This window comes from Xenopus laevis, chromosome 7L (genome assembly GCF_017654675.1).
Source record: "Xenopus laevis strain J_2021 chromosome 7L, Xenopus_laevis_v10.1, whole genome shotgun sequence".
Lineage (NCBI taxonomy): Eukaryota > Metazoa > Chordata > Amphibia > Anura > Pipidae > Xenopus > Xenopus laevis.
The window spans coordinates 13,590,499-13,611,790 of NC_054383.1; the positions used below are offsets into that span (position 1 = coordinate 13,590,499).

At 40.6% G+C, this 21,292-nt stretch overlaps 1 protein-coding gene across 9 annotated transcripts in view; it reads right to left on the minus strand.

Moving 5' to 3' along the window:
* Positions 1-839: 839 nt before the first annotated feature.
* Positions 840-21,292, minus strand: part of tacc2.L (transforming, acidic coiled-coil containing protein 2 L homeolog) — a 122,197-nt gene continuing 101,744 nt past the window's right edge. For 3 of the 9 annotated variants that reach the window (XM_041570253.1, XM_041570255.1, XM_041570252.1), the window contains exons 12-23: positions 20,194-20,303; positions 19,302-19,440; positions 18,842-18,982; positions 17,206-17,295; positions 13,360-13,578; positions 8,711-8,787; positions 6,554-6,597; positions 4,969-4,977; positions 2,923-3,083; positions 2,512-2,618; positions 2,301-2,421; positions 840-1,387 (exon numbers count right to left, since the gene is read on the minus strand). In XM_041570253.1, coding sequence (XP_041426187.1) covers positions 1,322-1,387; positions 2,301-2,421; positions 2,512-2,618; positions 2,923-3,083; positions 4,969-4,977; positions 6,554-6,597; positions 8,711-8,787; positions 13,360-13,578; positions 17,206-17,295; positions 18,842-18,982; positions 19,302-19,440; positions 20,194-20,303 — 1,284 coding nt within the window. In that variant the 3' untranslated portion in view covers positions 840-1,321. The remainder of the gene's footprint in view (positions 1,388-2,300; positions 2,422-2,511; positions 2,619-2,922; positions 3,084-4,968; positions 4,978-6,553; positions 6,598-8,710; positions 8,788-13,359; positions 13,579-17,205; positions 17,296-18,841; positions 18,983-19,301; positions 19,441-20,193; positions 20,304-21,292) is intronic. The other 6 variants (XM_041570256.1, XM_041570257.1, XM_041570254.1 and 3 more) reach the window with 6 other exon arrangements.

Genomic DNA, 21,292 nt, shown 5'->3' on the forward strand with positions numbered 1-21,292 from the left:
TGTATTAAATTTTCATTTTCACAATAGTTCCCCTTTAACAATAACACCTAAGGGCAAATTCACTAATCTGCGGAAATTCGCCAGCCACGGCTTCACTCGCATCGCCACACTTCCTTTTCTCTCGAAAATTCGCCAGGACAACGCTAATTCACTAAAATTCAAAGTTGCATCCAGGGCAACAAACGATGGTGAAGTTTCACTAGTGTTAATTTGGCAAGCAAAGCGAAGTTGCACTAGAGTTGGCTAATTTGCATATGGCGGGAAGTTAAAGTACAATGGACGTATATGTTGCAGCAAATACATTACACTACACAAGCCCAGGGAACCTTAATAAAATAAAATAAAGTCGTTATATTGCCCTACACATGAGCCCAGTGTATAGTTTATGTGCCATATGTTAGGAAATGTAGGGGGGAAGCTGGGTACCCTAAAAAAAATTTACACTCTTTTGTAGCCTATCACCCTGAAAAACTGAAAAGTCGCCAGCGTTTTTTGGGACTTTTTTTGGAGGAAGTCCTATCTACTCTATTGCACTTTGCCTGGTCTGAGTTGGTGAAGGCAAGTCTGGCGCAAGAGGTAACGTTCAGTAAAATCCGCATCTTAGTGAATTTGCGTAGTTACGTCCATTCGCCGGAGCGAGAATTCACCTGGCGTTAGAGTGCGAAATAGCGTTAGAGTCTGTTTCCTTCACTAGCGAATTTACACCCATTAGTAAATCGGAGAAGTCCCGAAATGACGTTACGCTGGCGAATTTTCGCCAGCGTTAGTCACTTCGCCCTTTGGTAAATTTGCCCCCTAGAGAGCTGAGACAATATATAGAAAAGGTGAATACATTTGGAAAGGGTTTGAATAGTATAATTTATTTACATCACACAACTCATGCCTATAGTTGATGGTCTTGGTTCTTACTGGAAAAGATAAAAGCCACCAATGCTTCAACAACAAGGCCTCAGCATGTTATTATTGTCACCCTTTAGGGGACAGTTTGAGACACGGTAGTGGGGTCTTCACTCAGCAGGACACATCGTGAGCTCAAAGCCCTTTGACTCGATGCAGGTCAGGGAAAATTAAAAAGTCCATATAAAATCAGACAAGACAGCAAGAGATACACAGCCAAGGATTGCGCCTCCCTGATACAGGAAGGACATGCAGGGAAGAATTATGCGTTACACGCTTCCTGTGCCTCGCTGAGCTGCAGGTGCCTCCCCTCTACATTCTAGATGGGAAAAGGAACATAGAAACAATGAGAGTCCCCCCAACTTGTATTCCTCACATTGCACTCAGCTTGAAAAACAAGCATCCCCAGTCAGTCAGGGGGTGGCTAACTCTTCCCCATCTTGGCAATGAGTTCATCGCAAATCTTGGTAAGTTCTTCAATCTCTTTATTCTGTGATGGAAAGATAAAGGATGCAGTCAGTAACTACAGTACAAACCTCAGGGAAACACAAACTAGACATTGTCATCCAGGTGTGGGATCCGCTATCTGGAAATCCGTTATATCCAGAAAGCTATGAATTATGGAAAGCCCGTCTCCTATAGATTCAATTTAATCCAATTTTTAAAAATGATTTCGTTTTTCTCTGTAATAATAAAAAAGTAACTTCTACTTGATCCCAACTAAGATATAATTAATCTTTATTGGAAGCAAAACCAGCCTATTGGGTTTATTTAATGATTACATGATTTTCTAGTAGTCTTAAAGGAGAAAAAAGGCTAAAATTAAGTAAGCTCTATCAGAAAGGTCTATATAAGTACCCCAGTAAACCCTCAAAGTAATGCTGCTCTGAGTCCTCTGTTAAAAGAAACAGCATTTCTTTCCTATTCCTATTGTGTACTCATGGGCTTCTGTATCACACGTCCTGTTTTCAGCATAAACCTCCAGGGCTTGGGCTTGAGCATGCTCAGTTTGCTTCTCTCTCCATCCCTCCTCCCCTCTCTGCTGTAATCTGATCCCAGAGCTATGAGTGAGCAGGGAGAGACTCAGGCAGATAGTGATGTCACACCTAACTAAAATGGCAGCTGCTATCCTAAACAAACAGAGAGTTTCTAGAGCTGTTTACTCAGGTATGGTAAAGCATTTTTCAGAATAAATATAGTGTTATAGCTTGCACTAATCAGCAGCTAATCTATTGGCAATAAACTGTTTCAATAGATTTCCGTCTCCTTTAAGGTATGAAGATCCAAATTAAGGAAAGCTCCATTATCAGAAAAACCCCAGGGTCCAAAATTCTGGATAACAGGTTCCATACCTGTACCAATAACAGTTGCCTAAATTGAAGAGTATTGAATATTGTCCCAACCTTTTGCTCCAGGGTCCTTTCCAAAGCATCCACTCGGAGTTGCTCCTTCCTCAGGCTGGCCTGGTAGGCTGCTTGCTCCTGCTGAGATTTAATGCGCACCTGGGCTATATCTGAATTGGCCCTACCAAAGAACCAAAGTACTAAATTACGGACAAGTTTTGGGATATGAAAAATTCTGTCACCAAAACTCGGCCGTGATTGACCACCTCACCTGTCCAGCTTCTCCTCTGCGTGGATTTTAAGAGCGTGGTACCTCTGTTCTTCTTTCTTTACCCGGGCCAAGTATTCCTGCGCACATTTCTTCAGCACCTCCTCATTCTACCAGAAGTAGAAATGAGGTTGGTCAGTACAAATTCACTAATCCATTCCCCGGTTAATGTAAGCCTTGGTTCTAGCAAAAGGAACCTATCTCCATGTGTATAATTTGGGATACAGCCATGTTACCCAAAGGATTCAAGGATCACACAGGCTGTTGTAGCTCTATGGTAAAAAAATCAAGTAAGTGGAATTCCTGTGTGTGTGTTACTATACATCCAATACATCTTATTATTGCTCTACCCTAGAGAACTGAGTTAGAAGGACCTTGGTGCACATAATGACAAGTTGCTCTGGGACCACTTACCTTTCTGAATCCCTCTAGAACCTCCTTCATCTTCTCATATCTGCGGAAGAGATCTGCCAGCGACTTCTCCACTGAGTTTAGGTCTGACAGAGCCTGTTCTTTCTCTAGGATTAACTGCTGCACTGTGTGATGTGACACCGACTTCTCCCTCTGCTCATCCTCTGTTCAATAAAAATGCACACAAACATTTAGTCCCAAAAGTCATCTGCTACTCATACTAATAGGCCTGAGATTAGTCTGTGGTTATCTGAACAGTCAAAATGTACATGGATGAAACAACACTCCTAGAGAATAGCAATATATTTAAAAAGTCTCAAAAGCCTTTATACTGAATCTATCAATCTTTCATGATTACTGTATCTATCTATAGAGAACAAGCAGATTTTACCAACAATATACCTGTGCCGTATGAGCACCTGATAACTTAATTCTAATCTTTGGCAAAAAAAAAACAAAAAACGAATAGCATTATCAGTACTTGCCATATGGACTGGACTTGGGTTATAGTATTCACACTTGTGCAATGGATACCATCTCTCCCTACTATACCTGCTATCCCACAGTCACACTCCCTTCCCAGAGACTATTATCCCACTGTTACTATAGGCACCATCTCTCCCTACTATACCTGCTATCCCACAGTCAAACTCCTTTCCCAGAGACTATTATCTCACTGTTACTATAGACACCATCTCTCCCTACTATACCTGCTATCCCACAGTCAAACTCCTTTCCCAGAGACTATTATCTCAACTGCTACTATAGACACCATCTCTCCCTACTATACCTGCTATCCCACAGTCACACTCCCATTCCCAGAGAATATTATCCACTGTTACTATAGGCACCATCTCTCCCTACTATACCTGCTATCCCACAGTCAAACTCCCTTCCCAGAGACTATTAATCCACTGTTACTATAGGCACCATCTCTCCCTACTATACCTGCTATCCCACAGTCACACTCCCATTCCCAGAGAATATTATCCACTGTTACTATAGGCACCATCTCTCCCTACTATACCTGCTATCCCACAGTCACACTCCCTTCCCAGAGACTATTATTCCACTGTTACTATAGGCACCGTCTCTCCCTACTATACCTGCTATCCCACAGCCACACTCCCTTCCCAGAGACTATTATTCCACTGTTACTATAGGCACCATCTCTCCCTACTATACCTGCTATCCCACAGTCACACTCCCTTCCCAGAGACTATTATCCCACTGTTACTATAGGCACCATCTCTCCCTACTATACCTGCTATCCCACAGTCACACTCCCTTCCCAGAGACTATTATCCACTGTTACTATAGGCACCATCTCTCCCTACTATACCTGCTATCCCACAGTCAAACTCCCTTCCCAGAGACTATTAATCCACTGTTACTATAGGCACCATCTCTCCCTACTATACCTGCTATCCCACAGTCACACTCCCATTCCCAGAGAATATTATCCACTGTTACTATAGGCACCATCTCTCCCTACTATACCTGCTATCCCACAGTCACAGTCCCTTCCCAGAGACTATTATTCCACTGTTACTATAGGCACCATCTCTCCCTACTATACCTGCTATCCCACAGTCACACTCCCTTCCCAGAGACCATTATCCCACTGTTACTATAGGCACCATCTCTCCCTACTATACCTGCTATCCCACAGTCACACTCCCTTCCCAGAGACTATTATTCCACTGTTACTATAGGCACCGTCTCTCCCTACTATACCTGCTATCCCACAGTCACATTCCCTTCCCAGAGACTATTATCCCACTGTTACTATAGGCACCATCTCTCCCTACTATACCTGCTATCCCACAGTCACATTCCCTTCCCAGAGACTATTATCTACTGTTACTATAGACACCATCTCTCCCTACTATACCTGCTATCCCACAGTCACACTCCCTTCACTCCAGCTTCACTGGAACAGGGACAGATGTGAATAATAATCTCTATAGATTGCTGTAGAACATTGTATAAATAGAAAATAATACAGAAATATAGAGGTTTAGTTACAATCTGCACAAGGAGTCTTACCTGGGCTGCCTGATGTATTGCAAGCAAAAAAAAAAAGCAAAAAGCAGAAGGTAAATCAAAACAAAATGAGAAAAAGTAAAGCAGGATCATTAAATCTGGAAAGGCTGGAGCCAAAGCAGTGAGAGAGGGAGAAGCAGCTAATAAAATTGGGTGATTAACTGTTAGCAACAACTGGAAAGCTGTTCCCAATATGGCCAGTTAAGGAAGTGTCAGTGGAGATAAAGCCAGTGGAGTTCCTGTGTATGAGGTGTCAGATACAGTTAAGATGGCCATAGATGCTAAGATCCAATCGTACAAATCATCGTACGATCGGACCATCTCCCGACCTGCCACTAACCATTCAGATCAAATAAAGTACAAAAGAACAGATCAGCCGATGTTCTGCCCCTGACAGCAATCGTACGAAAGTTATGTCCCACAAAAACTAGTGACAGTCTGAAAATCGTACGATCGGCAATACACGCAGAGATATTATCAGCAGCCGACAGAAATTTTTTAACCTGTCTGATCGACCAAACGACCGATCTCCGCCGGACGAAAAATGTCAGGACTCCGAAAATCGTACGAATCCTCAATTCGTACGATCAAATCTTTGCGTCTATGGCCAGCTTTAGTAAGAGGGGGTGACTATGTATAATGAACCAAATACAGTCATTAGAGGGCAATGGCAGGCTGGATACATCCACTGGGAGGGCTGTGTATGAGGTGAGAGATAATGCTGCTGGAGGAGTGGTGTCAGTATAAGAGGTGCCAGATTCAGCCAGTGAAAGAAGCATATGTGTATAGTGTGCCAGATACTGTCACATAAGTGTTAATATCTAAAGAGCCAGCCAAAAAAGTAACTTTCAGTGCACGACAACCAGATACCGTTATGGCAGGCAGTGTTAGTGTTTGAGGTGCTGATTACTGCAATTACCTTTTTACAGCTCTTTTACAAAAGGTACACTCCTATCCATTCAATAATAAAGACATCTAAACCATAGCAAGGCCAGTGGCCCTCAGACATAAGCTGAAATATACAACTTGCCCTTGAAAGGATCAATATAACAACAGAGCTTAATTGCACAAAGACTGCAGGGACTCCACACCCCAAGAGCCTTAAAAGCCCAGGGTTTAACTCTATCCCTTCTTGGGTACAGATGAGGTCACTGGTGAGTCATGTATTTTGACTGAGCTGCCTGCCCTTAACAGAGGTTCTACCTAATAGGTGGACTAAGGACCTTGGTAGTCACTAAACAAAACACTGATATGCAACTTAATACAGAACCCCAGTCACAAAGTACATTGCATAGAAAATGTCATCAATAGATCTTAGTCATTGGATGTGACCAAATATAGCTTATAAACAATGAGGGTCATTTATAAACACTGGGTTAATTTGCCCATGGGCAGTAACCAATCAGATTGCTGCTTTCATTGTTCTACTTGCAGCTGGCTTTAAAAAGCTAATCACTGAGTGGTTCCAACAGGTAACTGCCCATGGGCAAATTTGCCCAGTGTTGATAAATTAGCCCCAGTGTGTTAATATTCAGTGCTAAACCATTCCTATGTTCTGTTTGGGATTTCGTAGGAAAAGACTTCTTACCAATCATTTGTGCTATTGTTTTCTCATACTCTGCAACAATCTTCCTGCACAAAACAAAGGGGGGAAAAAAAAGAATATTATATTATTAGTTTATAGTATATGTAAAGTGGGTAGTTCTTTGAATTCGGTAATGGGCACAGGTTGCACAAAGTCTATAATGTTGGAGTATGGGGGCCCCATGAGGCCCTAATTAATGAGTAATTTCAACATAAATATACTATGTGTGACTGTTGTGATAGAAGGCTGTTCCATAACGATAGTGAGAATCTCTAAACCTCCATAAAGCACTAAACTAAAGGAGACATCACCCACTGATTCCAATACACTTTAAAAACAGGGGCATAACTACAGAGGAAGCAGACCCTGCGGCTGCAGGGGGGCCCAGGAGGTATAGGGCCCAATTGTTAGAATTTCAACATATATTGGTAAAACAGGACAACCTCTGTATATGTTGGGGGCCCTAAAATGAATTTTCTGTGGGGCCCACTATCTAGTTACGCTGCTGCTCCAGGCTCAATAATGGGAATAGTCCCAATCAGGCCTGGACAGTGATATGAAATGGCATTTCAAGTACAAAGAAGACCAAACAGCCCCCCAGCAGCCCAATACATAGTGACTGTCCATGGCATCTTATAGCAGCCATTTTTGTGTTTCACAAGAAAGTATTTGGTTTAGGTTGTCCTTGCTGCACTAGCTCTCCATACTGTTTATTTGAAACAAGGCAATGCTTCCCTCTTAAAGGGGAACTATTGCGAAAATGAAAATGCAATATAAGCTTCCTCATACTGAAGTATGAAACTTTTTACTGTAAATACAATCGATTAAAGGGATACTGTCATGGGAAAAAAACTTTTTTTTCAAAATGAATCAGTTAATAGTGCTGCTCTTGCGCTGAAATCCATTTCTCAAAAGAGCAAACAGATTTTTTTATATTCAATTTTGAAATTTGACATGGGGCTAGACATATTGTCAATTTCCCAGCTGCCCCAAGTCATGTGCCTTGTGCTCTGATAAACTTCAATCACTCTTTACTGCTGTACTGCAAGTTGGTGTGATATCACCCCCCTTCCTTTTCCCCCCAGCAGCCAAACAAAAGAACAATGGGAAGGTAACCAGATAGCAGCTCCCTAACACAAGATAACAGCTGCCTGGTAGATCTAAGAACAGCACTCAATAGTAAAAACCCATGTCCCACTGAGACACATTCAGTTACAGAAGGAAAAACAGCAGCAGGCCAGAAAGCATTTCTCTCCTAAAGTGCAGGCACAAGTCACATGACCAGGGGCAGCTGGGAAATTGACAAAATGTATAGCCCCATGTCAAATTTCAAAATTGAATATAAAAAAATCTGGTTGCTCTTTTGAGAAAAGGATTTCAGTGCAGAATTCTGCTGGAGCAGCACTATTAACTGATTCATTTTGAAAAAAAATGTTTTTTCCCATGACAGTATCCCTTTAAGAATTCTGTATTGTTACTGAAATAATTACTTTTATGTTCACTATTTCTCTCTCAGTATCTGTTTCTCTTCATTCTCTCTTCATGCTGCAGCTGGGTGTCAGATGAATGATCCAATATAACTTATAGGGGGGCTTCCTTTCCTAGCAGATGTATTAGAACTCACTCAACTAACTGATTCCAGTACAAACAAAATCTAACAAAATAACTGCACTTTTGCACAAATTCTGCATGTAAAGAGACATGATGTCTGGTGATTTTAATAGAGTGAGCTCTAATACATCTTCTAGGCAAAAGGAGCCCCCCTATAAGATATATTGGATCATTGATTATTTCAGAAACTGTACAGAATTTTTGTATTTAGAAAGTCTCTTGTTTCAGTATGCTGAAGCTTATATTAAATTATAATTTTCGCAATAGTTCCCCTTTAACAAAACCCAGTGTTACACCTCTGAGCTAGTGGAATTGCAGCATTAGCTTTGCCATATGGAGAGCTAATGACTGGGATTTGCAAGGCGCATTAGGTAGAAAATGCAGGATTACATAAGTGCAAAAAAAAGAGGATTGTCGGCTGGAGTCACAGTCAGATCAAGCTTTCTGACCTTGTGGCTGATGGGCAAATCCATTTATCGGAACTGCTTTTGCTTCCAGTAAGGCTAATAAACGACCTGCAGTGACCACTATAGAATGAAGTCATCTCACCTCATCTCCACCACCTCACAGTGGCTCTCTTCATACTTCTTCTTCCAATCAGACACCTCCCTCTCCTTGGCGGCGATCTAATGGGAGACAGGAGACATTTCAAATGAGGGGAGACACGGATATACCCCCTTAGCTCATAACAAAGTTACAGATATAGAAATAAAATCTGCAGAATTCAGTTCCAAGAATATATTTATTACCCTAAATCTAGCCCAATCTGACCTTCAAGCTGGGTTCCTTGTGTATCTAGAAAAGCAAAACAGCCAGGGATGCTCCAGGGAGGGCAATGTCATAGTTTGGAAACAACTTTGATGAATAAATACAAGTGACTTTATTTAACAGCAGATCCTAGCAACTTAGAAGACAATCTAACCCCTGCATGTAAAATTGCTCAGAGAGCTCTGCTTAGTGCTTTTGCACTTTACATTATTATTTTTCTAGTTCTCAAGATAGAAGCAGTTTATATTTATAATGAATTTTAAACAGTAGCTCGGCCTGCTTTTCAGTTGTAAACAGGAAGTCTCTCCTCTGTTCTTAAACTTAAAGGGATACTGTCATGGGAAAAAAAATTTAAAAAATGAATCAGTTAATAGTGCTGCTCCAGCAGAATTCTGCACTGAAATCCATTTCTCAAAAGAGCAAACAGATTTTTTTATATTCAATTTTGAAATCTGACATGGGGCTAGACATATTGTCAATTTCCCAGCTGCCCCCAGTCATGTGATAAACTTCAATCACTCTTTACTGCTGTACTGCAAGTTGGAGTATATCACCCCCTCCCTTCCCCCCCCCAGCAGCCAAACAAAAGAACAATGGGAAGGTAACCAGATAGCAGCTCCCTAACACAAGATAACAGCTGCCTGGTAAATCTAAGAACAGCACTCAATAGTAAAAACCCATGTCCCACTGAGACACATTCAGTTACATTGAGAAGGAAAAACAGCAGCCGGCCAGAAAGCATTTCTCTCCTAAAGTGCAGGCACAAGTCACATGACATGGGGAAGCTGGAAAATTGACAAAATGTCTAGCCCCCAAAATTGAATATAAAAAAAATCTGTTTTCTCTTTTAAGAAATGGATTTCAGTGCAGAAATCTGCTGGAGTAGCACTATTAACTGATGTGTTTTGAAAAAAAGATGTTTTCCGATGACAGGATCCCTTTAATTTCTGAAGAACTGAGCAGCAGGTGGCGCTGCATTTTGAAAAACCTTTAGCAATGGAAAAACTAATATTTTGAAGATTTGAAAAAAAAGAATGTAAATTGTAAAAGAGCTCAGCCAAGATTTTGGGGCAATTTTAGATTGGGGTTGAAACTTATATTGAAATATGGTCAACCAGAATTTAAAAAAGGTAGAGAATAAAAGAAAACAACTTCAAACTGAAGTTTGGGATTAGCACAGGGCTGCATTTTAAAGGGGTTGTTTGCCTTTAATTTAACTTTAGTCTAATGTAGAGAGTGATATTCTGAGACATTTTGCAATTGATTTTCATTTTTTATTATTTGTGATTTTTTAAATTATTTCGCTTTTTATTCAGTAGCTCTACAGTTTGCAATTTCAGCAATCTGGGTGCTAGGGTCCAAATTACCCCAGCAACCCATCTTTTGATTTGAATAAGAAACTGTCATATGAATAGTAGAGTCCTGTAACAATACATTGTAGCCTTACAGAGCAGGGATGCACCGAAACCACTATTTTGTATTCGGCCGAACCCCCGAATCTTTCGGGAAAGATTTGGCCGAATACTGAACCGGATTCGAATCTTATGCAAACTATGCATATTAGGGGTGGGAAGGGGAAACCGTTTTTTTACTTTGTGGCAAAAAGTCACGTGATTTCCCTCCCCACCCCTAATTTGCATATGCAAATTCGGATTTGGTTTGGCCAACCAGAAGGGTTCGACCGAATCCAAATCCTGCTGAAAAAGGCAGAAACCTGGCTGAATCCCGAAACTGAATCCTGGATTCGGTGCATCCCTACCTGAGAGTACCACATAGTGAAGCTGACTGGAAACGGGTACATCAGATATATTAAACTGCATGCCTTTTGCACAACCTTTATCATCTCTCTGTTGCTTCCCAGAAAGAAACACTTACCAAAGATATTTAACCTTTTGCTAAGAAACAGCAACTACACTTTAAAGGGGTGGTTCACCTTTAGGTTAACTTTTAGTATGATAAAGAATGACTAATTCTAAGAAACTCATATTTTCTTTCTTATAGTATAAATTTTTTTGTTTTCGTCTTCTGACAGTTTTCAGCTTTCAAATGGGGGTCATTGACCCCTTCTAAAAACAAATGCTATTTGTTATTTACTAAATTCTGAATGCAAAAAAATCATGAAAAGTTTGTGATTTCTTTTTATAAAATTGGACTTTTAAAAAATCACGAATTTTTCGAAATTGATTAAACCCCGAGGATGGAAAAATCTGAATCTGAAAATCTGGCATCTCAGACCTGTCGAAGTTGAATATAAGTCAATGGGAGAAGTCCCAATGATTTTTTCGATGTGCACCTTGGTTTCATGCAATACCCCGAAGTTTTTGGGCAAAAAGCATAAGAAATCTGAGTTTTCAGTTGAAAAATCAAAAAAAATTGTGAAAATCTGATGAAAAAGCAGATAAAATCGTGAAAATCAGATGAAAATTCGAAAAAAAAACGCAAAAATCTGATTTTTTCTCAAAAAGTAGGAAAATGTAATTATAAAGTAATAAACAACCCCTTTAAATCCTCAAAATGTGTGTGTGTAAGTAATTATACTCTTTATACAGGATATATATTGTATCATTACCAGCTCACCAGGATAGTGACACCTAATGATCATATTGTGTATTTGCAATCAGAGTTTCAGACATATGGTGTAACAGTGACACCCTGTGGTACTGTTTGGACTGATGATATGCATGCCCAATATAACACAGTTATGGGACCTGTTATCCAGAATGCTCAGGAACTGGGGTTTTCCGGATAATGGATGTTTCTGTAATTTGGATCTTCATACCTTAAGTCTACTAGAAAATCATGTAACCATTAAATAAACCCAATAGGCTTTCAATAAGGATTAATTATATCTTGGTTGGGATCAAGTACAAGCTACTGTTTTATTATTACAGAGAAAAAGGAAATCATTTTTAAAAAACTGGATTATTTGGATAAAACTGAGTTTATGGGAGACAGCCTTTCTGTAATTCAGGGCTTTCTGGATAACAGGTCTCTGGATAACGGAGCCCATACCTGTACTGTAGAATGGAAACTCTCTAATGTATAATCAGTTTTATCTTGGGCTGCTCATGGTCATTTATACTAATCGGACAGTCAGAAGAGTAAAGCAGTGAGTACACCAACAACTCTTATGCCCGATTCCAGACATAAGGAATAGTAAGGCATTAAAGGGGATGTAAAGGTATAAAATAACATCCTGCTTTTACTTTCTTTAATGAAAAAGAAACCTATTTCCAATATACTTTAATTAAAAAATGCGTACTGATTTTATAAGAAACCTGACTGTATGTAGTGAAATTCCCCCTTCGGTTTACTGTGGATTGGAAACTTCAGACGGTCCCTAACTGCTCTGCAAGGGAAATGATCATACTTTGAAACAGCAGGGGGAAGCCCCCCCCACCTTAATTCCAAGAACTCAAGCAGCTTTGTTTGTTTCCATATAAAGCAGCCGGCGACTGTGTAGAGATTTGTATCCGCAGACCCAGTGCAGTCTGTATATTCTAATTATTAATCAGTCTTGTTATATCGGCTTCTATGGCAGATATTATTAGGCTGTTTTGATAATTTATGATGATCCCTAAGCTTAAAGGGGATGTAAAGGCAAAAAAATAAAATCCCATTAATACTTTCTATAATGAAAAAGATATCTATCTCCAATTTACATTAATTAAAAAATGTGCACCGTTTATATAAGAAACCTGACTGTATGCAGTGAAATTCCCCGTTCGTTTTACTTGCTCTGACAGCTGCAGTTAGGAAACTTCAGACGGTCCCTAACTGCTGTGCAGGGAAACGACCATACTTACAAACAACACCCACCTTACTTCCCAGAACTCGAGCAGCTTTGTTTGTTTCCCTGTAACAACTGTGTAGATTTGTATCCACAGACCCAGTGCAGTCTGTATATTCTAATTATTAATTATAAGTATCGGCTTCTGGCAGATATTATTTAACTTGTGCTGTTTTGATAATTTACGACGACCCCTAAGCTTAACCTCCCAACTGAAGCCCAGACCACACTGAGCATGTGCTTAGTCTTGGTATTGCAAAGATGTTTAACAAAGTTACAAGATGACAGCCCCCTCCGCCAACTTTAAAAGCATAAATCATTTGTTTAATTGGGCTTCTGGTACAGTAAGTTCATGTTTATAATTAGCAAACAAAATACAGCATTCCTAACATTATTCTATTTTAGACTTTAGTTGCCCTTTAACCTCCCAACTGAAGCCCAGACCACACTAAGCAAGTGCACAGTCTTGGTCTTGCAAAGATGTTTACAAGATGGTGACCCCCTGACGCCAACTTTGAAAGCATAAATCATTTGTTTAATTAGTAAAGCATAAAAAACAATTTGTTTAATTAGTAAAGCATAAAAAATGCAGCTTTTGTAGCATTATTCCATTTTACACTTTAGTTTCCCTTTAAGTTACCTCTTCCCTGGCAATCTGGAGAGCAGTGTCGACGTCGGACTGCTGGTAAGGATGCAAGAGGGCACTGCTCCCAGTCTCCATGGCCACAGTGTGGGAGTAGAGAGAGTTGTGAGAAAGGCCGACATCCGTAGGGTCAATTCCCTCACACTGCAAGCGAGATGAGAGTGAGACACCGTTACTATCCCGACAAACCAGCTCTGAAGGTTCCCAAAGCAGGAGCTACAGTATAAGGAGGAGAAGTGCAGACGTCAGGCAGGTAAAAACAGGTTCCGTCCAGTTAGAGGGCACAGCACACACACACCATGCTGGGAGGCCTCACCTATTTAATAGGCTGTATCATGGCAAGATCACATGCTTCAACTCCATAGCAAGTAGAGCTCTGTAATTTAAAGGTCATACTGACCTCTTGGCAATAAATCAGACTTATCAGATGCAACCCTATTCTGTGTGTACACGTGTTACTGCCTGAAGCACTAGTATTCTTATGGGCCATTGCATGGGTGATTGTCATGTGGATCTTGGCAGCAAAAACACATAAAAAACACATTGTTCAAGGGGGATTGGTCTGTGCAACTGTAGTCATATGCTGCCCATTGGCACTGAATGGGCATTTTAAACATGGCTTAAAACAATGCCGTACCTGTGCCATAGACCTTCAGTTTGCCCCATCTGCATTACACCAGCATTAAAGAACAGAAGAAACAGCAAATACAATTTTAAGGGGTGGTTCACCTTTAAGATAGCTTTTAGTATGTTATAGAATTGCCAATTCTGAGCAACTTTTCAATTGGTCTTCATTATTTTATTTTTTATAGTTTTTGAGTTATTTTTCTTCTTCTTCTGACTCGTTCCAGCTTTCAAATGGGGGTCAGTGACCCCATCTAAAATACAAATGCTCTGTAAAGCTGGCCATAGGCGCAAAGATCTGATCGTAGCGAATTGAGGATTCGTACGATTTTCGGACCGTGTGTGGAGAGTCCCGACATTTGCGGAGATCGGTCGTTTGGTCGATCAGACAGGTTAAAAGATTTCTGTCGGCTGCTGATAATATCTCTGCGTGTATTGCCGATCGTAGGATTTTCAGAGGGAGACTGTCACTAGTTTTGGTCGGACATAACTTTCATACTGAAATTGCAAACTGGAGAGCTGCTGAATAAAAAGCTAAATAACTCAAAAACCTAGAGAACCAGCACCATCTTCACCCAGATGCTGCAACATTGTCTAAGTGCCTGCCTTTCTTTCATGTTTCATTTAAAGGAGAAGGAAAGGTTAAAACTAAGTAAGCTTTATCAGAAAGGTCTATATAAATATACCAATAAACCCTCAAAGTAATGCTCCTCTGTCAAAAGAAACACAGCATTTCTTTCCTTCTATTGTGTACACATGGGCTTCTGTATCAGACTTCCTGTTTTCAGTTTAAACCTCCAGGGCTAGGGCTTGAGCATGCTCAGTTTGCTCCTCTCCCCCTCCCTGATGTAATCTGAACTCAGAGCTGTGAGTGAGACTCAGACAGGAAGTGATGTCACACCAAGCTAATATGGCAGCTGCTATCCTAAACAAACCGAGGCAGCATTTAGAGCTGTTTACTCTGGTTCGATAAAGCATTCTGCAGAATAAATTTAGAGTTCTAGCTTGCATTAATGTGGCTAATCTATTGGCAATAAACTGCCTCAGTAGCTTTCCTTCTTCTTTAAAAGGGTGGTTCACCTTCAAACAACGAGTTGTTTTCCGACAGATCACCAGAAATAATGACTTTTTCCAATGACTTTTTATGTGTCACAGTTTTTCTAATATTGAAGTGTAAAGTGTCATTTTTCACCTTCTGAAGCAGCCCTGGGAGGGGGGGGGGTCGCCGACCCTGTAAACTGTTTTAAAAGGATACATTTAGTTGATCCATTTCTTATCTTTGTCCCTGACGTGCAGAATCACTGAGTTTCATTACAGGCAGCTGTTAGAATTGATACAATAGTTGCTAATACTCCAAAGATGCTGCTGAGAAATGGATCAACTAAGGGGCAGATTTACATAGAGTCGAATATCGAGGAATAATTAACCCTCTATATTCGACTGCTGAATGTAAATCCTTCGACTTCGAATATCGAAGTCGAAGGATTTAGCGCTATTCCTACGATTGAACGAAGTCATAGTCGAAGGTCAAAGCAGCCTATTTGATGGTCGAAGTAGCCATATTCGACCATCCGAAATTCGAAGTATTTTTTCTTCTATTCCTTCTAGGGATGCACCGAATCCAGGATACGGTTCGGGATTCGGCCTTTTTCAGCAGGATTCGGATTCGGCCGAATCCTTCTGCCTGGCTGAACCGAATCCAAATCCTAATTTGCATATGCAAATTAGGGGTGGGGACAGAAAACACGACTTTTTGACACAAAAGAAGGAAGTAACCATTTGTTTCCCTTTCCACCCCTATGCATTTGCATATGCAAATTAGGATTCGGATTCGGTTCAGTATTCTGCCGAATCTTTCATGATGGATTCGGGGATTCGGCCAAATCCAAAATAGTGGATTCGGTGCATCCCTAATTCCTTCACTCGAGCTAAGTAAATGGGCCCCTAAATGTTGCAAAATTGTAACAGTTTAGTTTAATTAGTTTAATTAACCCTAGTTAATTAACTAATTAGTTTAATTAAACTAATTAGTTTAATTAACCCTCTATATTAGAGTCTGCACCTGAGCTGCCAGACTGAAACACCAGAGACACTAATATTCAACTTTAAACTTAGATTTTGGAAAAACAGTAAAAAATAAATAATGGGAAGTAATTGAAAAAAGTCGTTATTTCTGGGGAACGATCTGAAAACAACTGAACTGAAAAAAGTGTTTGGAAGGTGAACAACCCCTTTAAGGGGCAACAATAAGTAATACAAGGTCATGCTTACCCTAAAGGCAAATGGAATATAAAAAATGTAAACTGGCGATTTTTTCTAATGGAGAATGATGGTGTTCAGAACCCCCGTGAATAAAATGCTGCAGCATTTGTTGCATATCTCAATGGCCACACTCCCAGGGAGGGTATAAAAGCCACTAGCAAATAGGTATTATATGGTGGCTAATGGGTTTTATATTTGAATTACCTTTCTATGGGGAATAGGAAAGGCAATTAAAGGCCGCAGTTTGCCGTTATGCATGGGGATGGTTAATACACCATAGGATATCGTTTTTGACACAGTTCACTAAAGAAATCCTACTCATAAGAAACCTTGGATAGAGAACTATATATAGCAGATGTCAATTTGTGGCATGCTATAGACCTCTAAACGAGGTATATCATACCAAGAAAAAATGATCATAAGCATGCTCTATAGTTAATAAACATAGTTTTTATTCCATCAAATTAAAATATCAAAACAATCCTTCATGGAGCCTAATGCGTTTCATGCTTACACCTAGCACTTAGTCATAGGCAATCCCTATTCACAGTTCACTGAAGGGCAACTTCACAGCTTTCTATTTATGTGTATAGATTTTTAGGGGCATATACCCCTATTGGGGTGCTCCTATCTACTTCTATAAATCTCTAAAATGCAGCTGAATAGCATTGCTAGTGACATTTGCATGAACAGAACACCAAACAGATGCATGGAAATAAAAGATTCCAACCACACAAGACGTGCATATTAGAGATAATGGGTTTGCCCCTAATTCTGACTCCAGTGCAGTAAAGTTAGAGCACGGCACTCCAGTACCCAGCTTGATTAAAGCTTATTATGACTTAGCACTAAGTTATCAAAGCATCAAAGTGGCATGGAGCAAAACCGTGGCTAAGGGGACGGCACACGCCACAGACGGATGCAGGGACTGGATCACTGCACACACATCCCAGATACCTCAGGATGCCGAGAGCTCAAAGAGGCCTGGGATATGTGTTTGGCTAATGTCAGAGCCTCAATTCGCATGGCTGCAAACTCTAGCTCCTCCTGTGCCAGAAGAGGATAAGCCGGAGAGAAAAGGTGTTCAACATATTAATCCCCCAATTAGTTTGGGGACACAGGGGAAAGCACCGGTGAGAACAGACAGGAAATAATAGAAAGACACAAGGGCTTGTTTGTGAAGTCAGTACAAGGAGCAAAGTGCTCAATACAGGCACAAATCACCGTGTCTTTTAACCACAATGTAGGCTCAGCTTAGAACTGCCCAGAGAAATGTCAGATGACTCTTCTCTGTTTAAAGGGATACTGTCATGGGAAAACATGTTTTTTTTCAAAATGCATCAGTTAATACTGCTTCTCCAGCAGACTTCTGCATTGAAATCCAGTTCTCAAAAAAGCAAACAGATTTTTTTTTTTATATTGAATTTTGACATGGGGCTAGACATATTGTCAGTTTCCCAGCTGCCCCAGTCATGTGATTTGTGCCTGCAATTTAGGATGGAACTACTTTCTGGCAGGCTGTTATTTCTCCTACTTGATGTAACTGGATCAGTCTCAGTGGGACTTGGTTTTTACTACTGAGTGTTGTTTTAAGATCTACCAGGCAGCTGTAAGCTTGTGTCAGGGAGCTGCTATCTGGTTACCTTCCCATTGTTCTGTTGTTAAGGTGGCCATAGACGCACAGATAATATCGTACGAAACAAATTTTCGTCCGATATTCGTTGCGTGTATGGTGGAAAAAGAGCCGACTGATATCGGCAGAAGACTTGGATATCGGTCGGCTTGTCGATCGGGCTGGACGGAAAATTTTGATCGGGTGCCTTTGAAGGGACCCAAACATCGCCCATTGTTAGTGCTGAATCGTCAGATACAGGTAAAATTCTATTGTTTCTTCCCGTATATCTACCTGTATATCTGACGATTCAGCTCTACACGTGTGTATTGAAACGAACGATCTTTCTTGGAAAGATCTTTTCCAAGAAAGATCGTAATTGTTACGTCTATGGCCACCTTTAGGCTGCTGGGTAGGAAGGGGGGGTGATATCGCTCCAACTTGCAATACAGCAGTAAAGAGTGACTAAAGTTTATCAGAGCACAAGTCACATGACTGGGGGCACCTGGGAAACTGACAATTTGTTTAGCCCCATGTCAGATTTCAAAATTGAATATAAAAAAATCTGTTTGTTCTTTTGAAAAATGGATTTCAGGGCAGAATTCTGCTGGAGCAGCACTATTAATTATTACCACATTTTCCCATTACAGTGGTGTAATTTTGGTACCCCCCCCCACCACAATAAACATTTTTCAGGCCCCACCCCACACACATTCCCACCCTGGAAACTGAAGTCAATTGAAACATGCACAAAATCCCATTATTTGAGATACAAGCACTTTTAAGAACAGTGCCGATGTGAGCTCATATTTGCGCCCCTTTTGATGCTTTGCACTTGACTTCGCAAATCAGCCTCAGGAAGTACACACAGAGAGACAAGCATTTAGGGAACAAATGGAGCAATATACACACACAGTATGTGTCGACTAAGTGACGGATACAAAGGTGAAGCAATATTGTCTTCAAGGCAATCAGACAAACCTGTAATTTCTGTGCAAACGCCTGGGGGTTCTTTTCAGCAAGGTCGGGTTCCAGATAGCTCAGCTGATCACAGAGAGCTGCTTGCTGGGAAATCCGAGACAACAGGGTCTCAGCAGCTACATACGCATCTTCAGGAGAGCCCTGTAAGCAAGATGGAGATAGAGGGATTACACCTGGGCACGTATGGCTGTAGCAACATCTCAATTTGGTTATATCCCAGTCTATGCAGGCGGAGAAACAGTCCTGTGTGTCACTAGCATAAGGTTTCACATATGTTGTGGTTATATTGGGGCCAACTGTAAAGGGCCACAACTAGCCCAAAGGAAATTTGTTGGATATCCCCGCACATTGTGGACTACACTTAAAGTATAGATGGACGTAGGCTCGTGGGAATAAAATAAGTATTAACCCTTGCAGTCATGCACAAGGTGTTTCTCATATGGGAACACATGCTCCTCACCAACTCCATCTTTCCGCATCCCAGTCCTCCGGTTTCCTCATCTCTCTGCCGGGGCCTCTCCAGGGGCTGCCGTATAGAATCCTGCATGATGGGGGGAGTCCTTGTGCAGAGAGGGGGCTCCAGCCCATCAAAAGTAGATCTGTATGATGGTAACAAGCAGAGAGAAAATATGGTACAGGTACAACTAACAAGGAATAAGCACAACCTACTCACACTGGTCTTGTGGTCCATTGTATGTTATCCCTACAGTACAGAGTGGAGTGCTGCTACCAGTATATACCGTATAGTCCTACGTTATCCCTAGCCATGAGTTCTAATTAGTACACAGTTGCTTTTAAAGCTGTTCCCAGAATTATATTTAACACTGCTATGCAGTAGGAACGTAAAATAGGAAACTATAAGACTGTCTCCTCCCTTACAATAACACTGCTATACTGTATGTACTGTATGTTATACAAGTGGTCCCTTCTTTATATTCACACTATTATACAGCAAATACAGCCCATTATACACTGATCCAATCCTTACATTCAGTTATACAGTATATCCACTACATTATACACTGATCCGACCCTTACATTCATTTAAACAGTATGTACAGTACATTATTCACTTATCTCAACCTGTGTTTTCCCATATAGACTCTGTTTTGTTTGCCACACTCTGAAGATGCCATCCTAGTAATAGGCCCAAGGGTGACTTGAAAATGCAGCCCTGGGATTAGCACATTATACACTGATCCTAACACTATATTCACAATGGTATAAACAGAACATTATGTGATTGATCCTGTCCATACACACTAACAATATACAGGAGGATTATATTTAGCAAGAAACAAGTCACAGTATCATAATAATGCAAATTTATGCAGCTCCCTGGTTCCACATACCCTGTTCCTGGAATGCTTGTCTCTGAGAACTTGGAAGGAGTGTTCCCTGGGCTTTCCTGAGAGCCCTCGAACATCAGGTACAGGGACTGGGTTTGGGGCACATCTTGGAGCTGGGGCAGGAGGTACAAATGGAGGGTTACTCATTTTGCAAGGCATGATCCAATGAGCAATTGCTTTTATGCAAATGTATTCATTTGCTGATTTATTTAATCTGATGGCACGTGTAAATGTGTAAACCTATTTATAAAGCGACTTCCTTTTAAATGAAAGAGAAGTGATACTATAGATGATAAATTTATAGTTATAATATGGCCCTTCAGCTGTTGGTGGGATATTAGCAGAACAATGATTCAACAACAGCTGGAGGGTCACAGCTAATATAAAAGTAGGTTTGTCTGGCCTAAGGGCCCCAATCCAAAGGGAGTAAAAATAGAATGCCTCTCTGTTCTGTCCTAATATCATAGGTTTACAGATCTATTGGAAGATATTTCCAACCTGTGGTCTTTCTGCTGCTTCGGCTACCCATAATGCTCAGTCTGCCCGAGAGCAGCAAGGTGGGCTTTTTTGGCTTAAAGGAACAGTAACACCAAAAACTGAAAGTGTTTTGAAGTAATGAAAATATCATGTACTGGTAAAACTGATCTGTTTGTTTCAGAAACGCTACTATAGTTCATATAAACAAGCTGCTGATTAGCAATGGCGGAAATTGAAAAACGGCTATATGGCACAGGATAACTAATGGATAACAGATAACACCATTATGTTCTACAGAGCTTATCTGCTGTGTAACTTGAGCCTTTTCTCCTTTGAATGGCTGCCCCCATGGCTACACAGCAGCTTGTTTATATTAACAATAGTCGTGTTTCTGAAGCAAACACAGGAGTTTTACTAGTGCAGGGCAACACTGCATTATATTTTTATTACTTTAAAATAATTACATTTTTTGATGTTACTGGTCCTTTAATGTACTCAATTAAAAATATGTTCCTCTGTATAGTATTCTAAAACACAGCCACATTTTTACACAGAGAATACAATCTAATTATGCACTTGTGACATTTCTTTGGTCAAAATCATCAAACACCAAACCCGACCACTA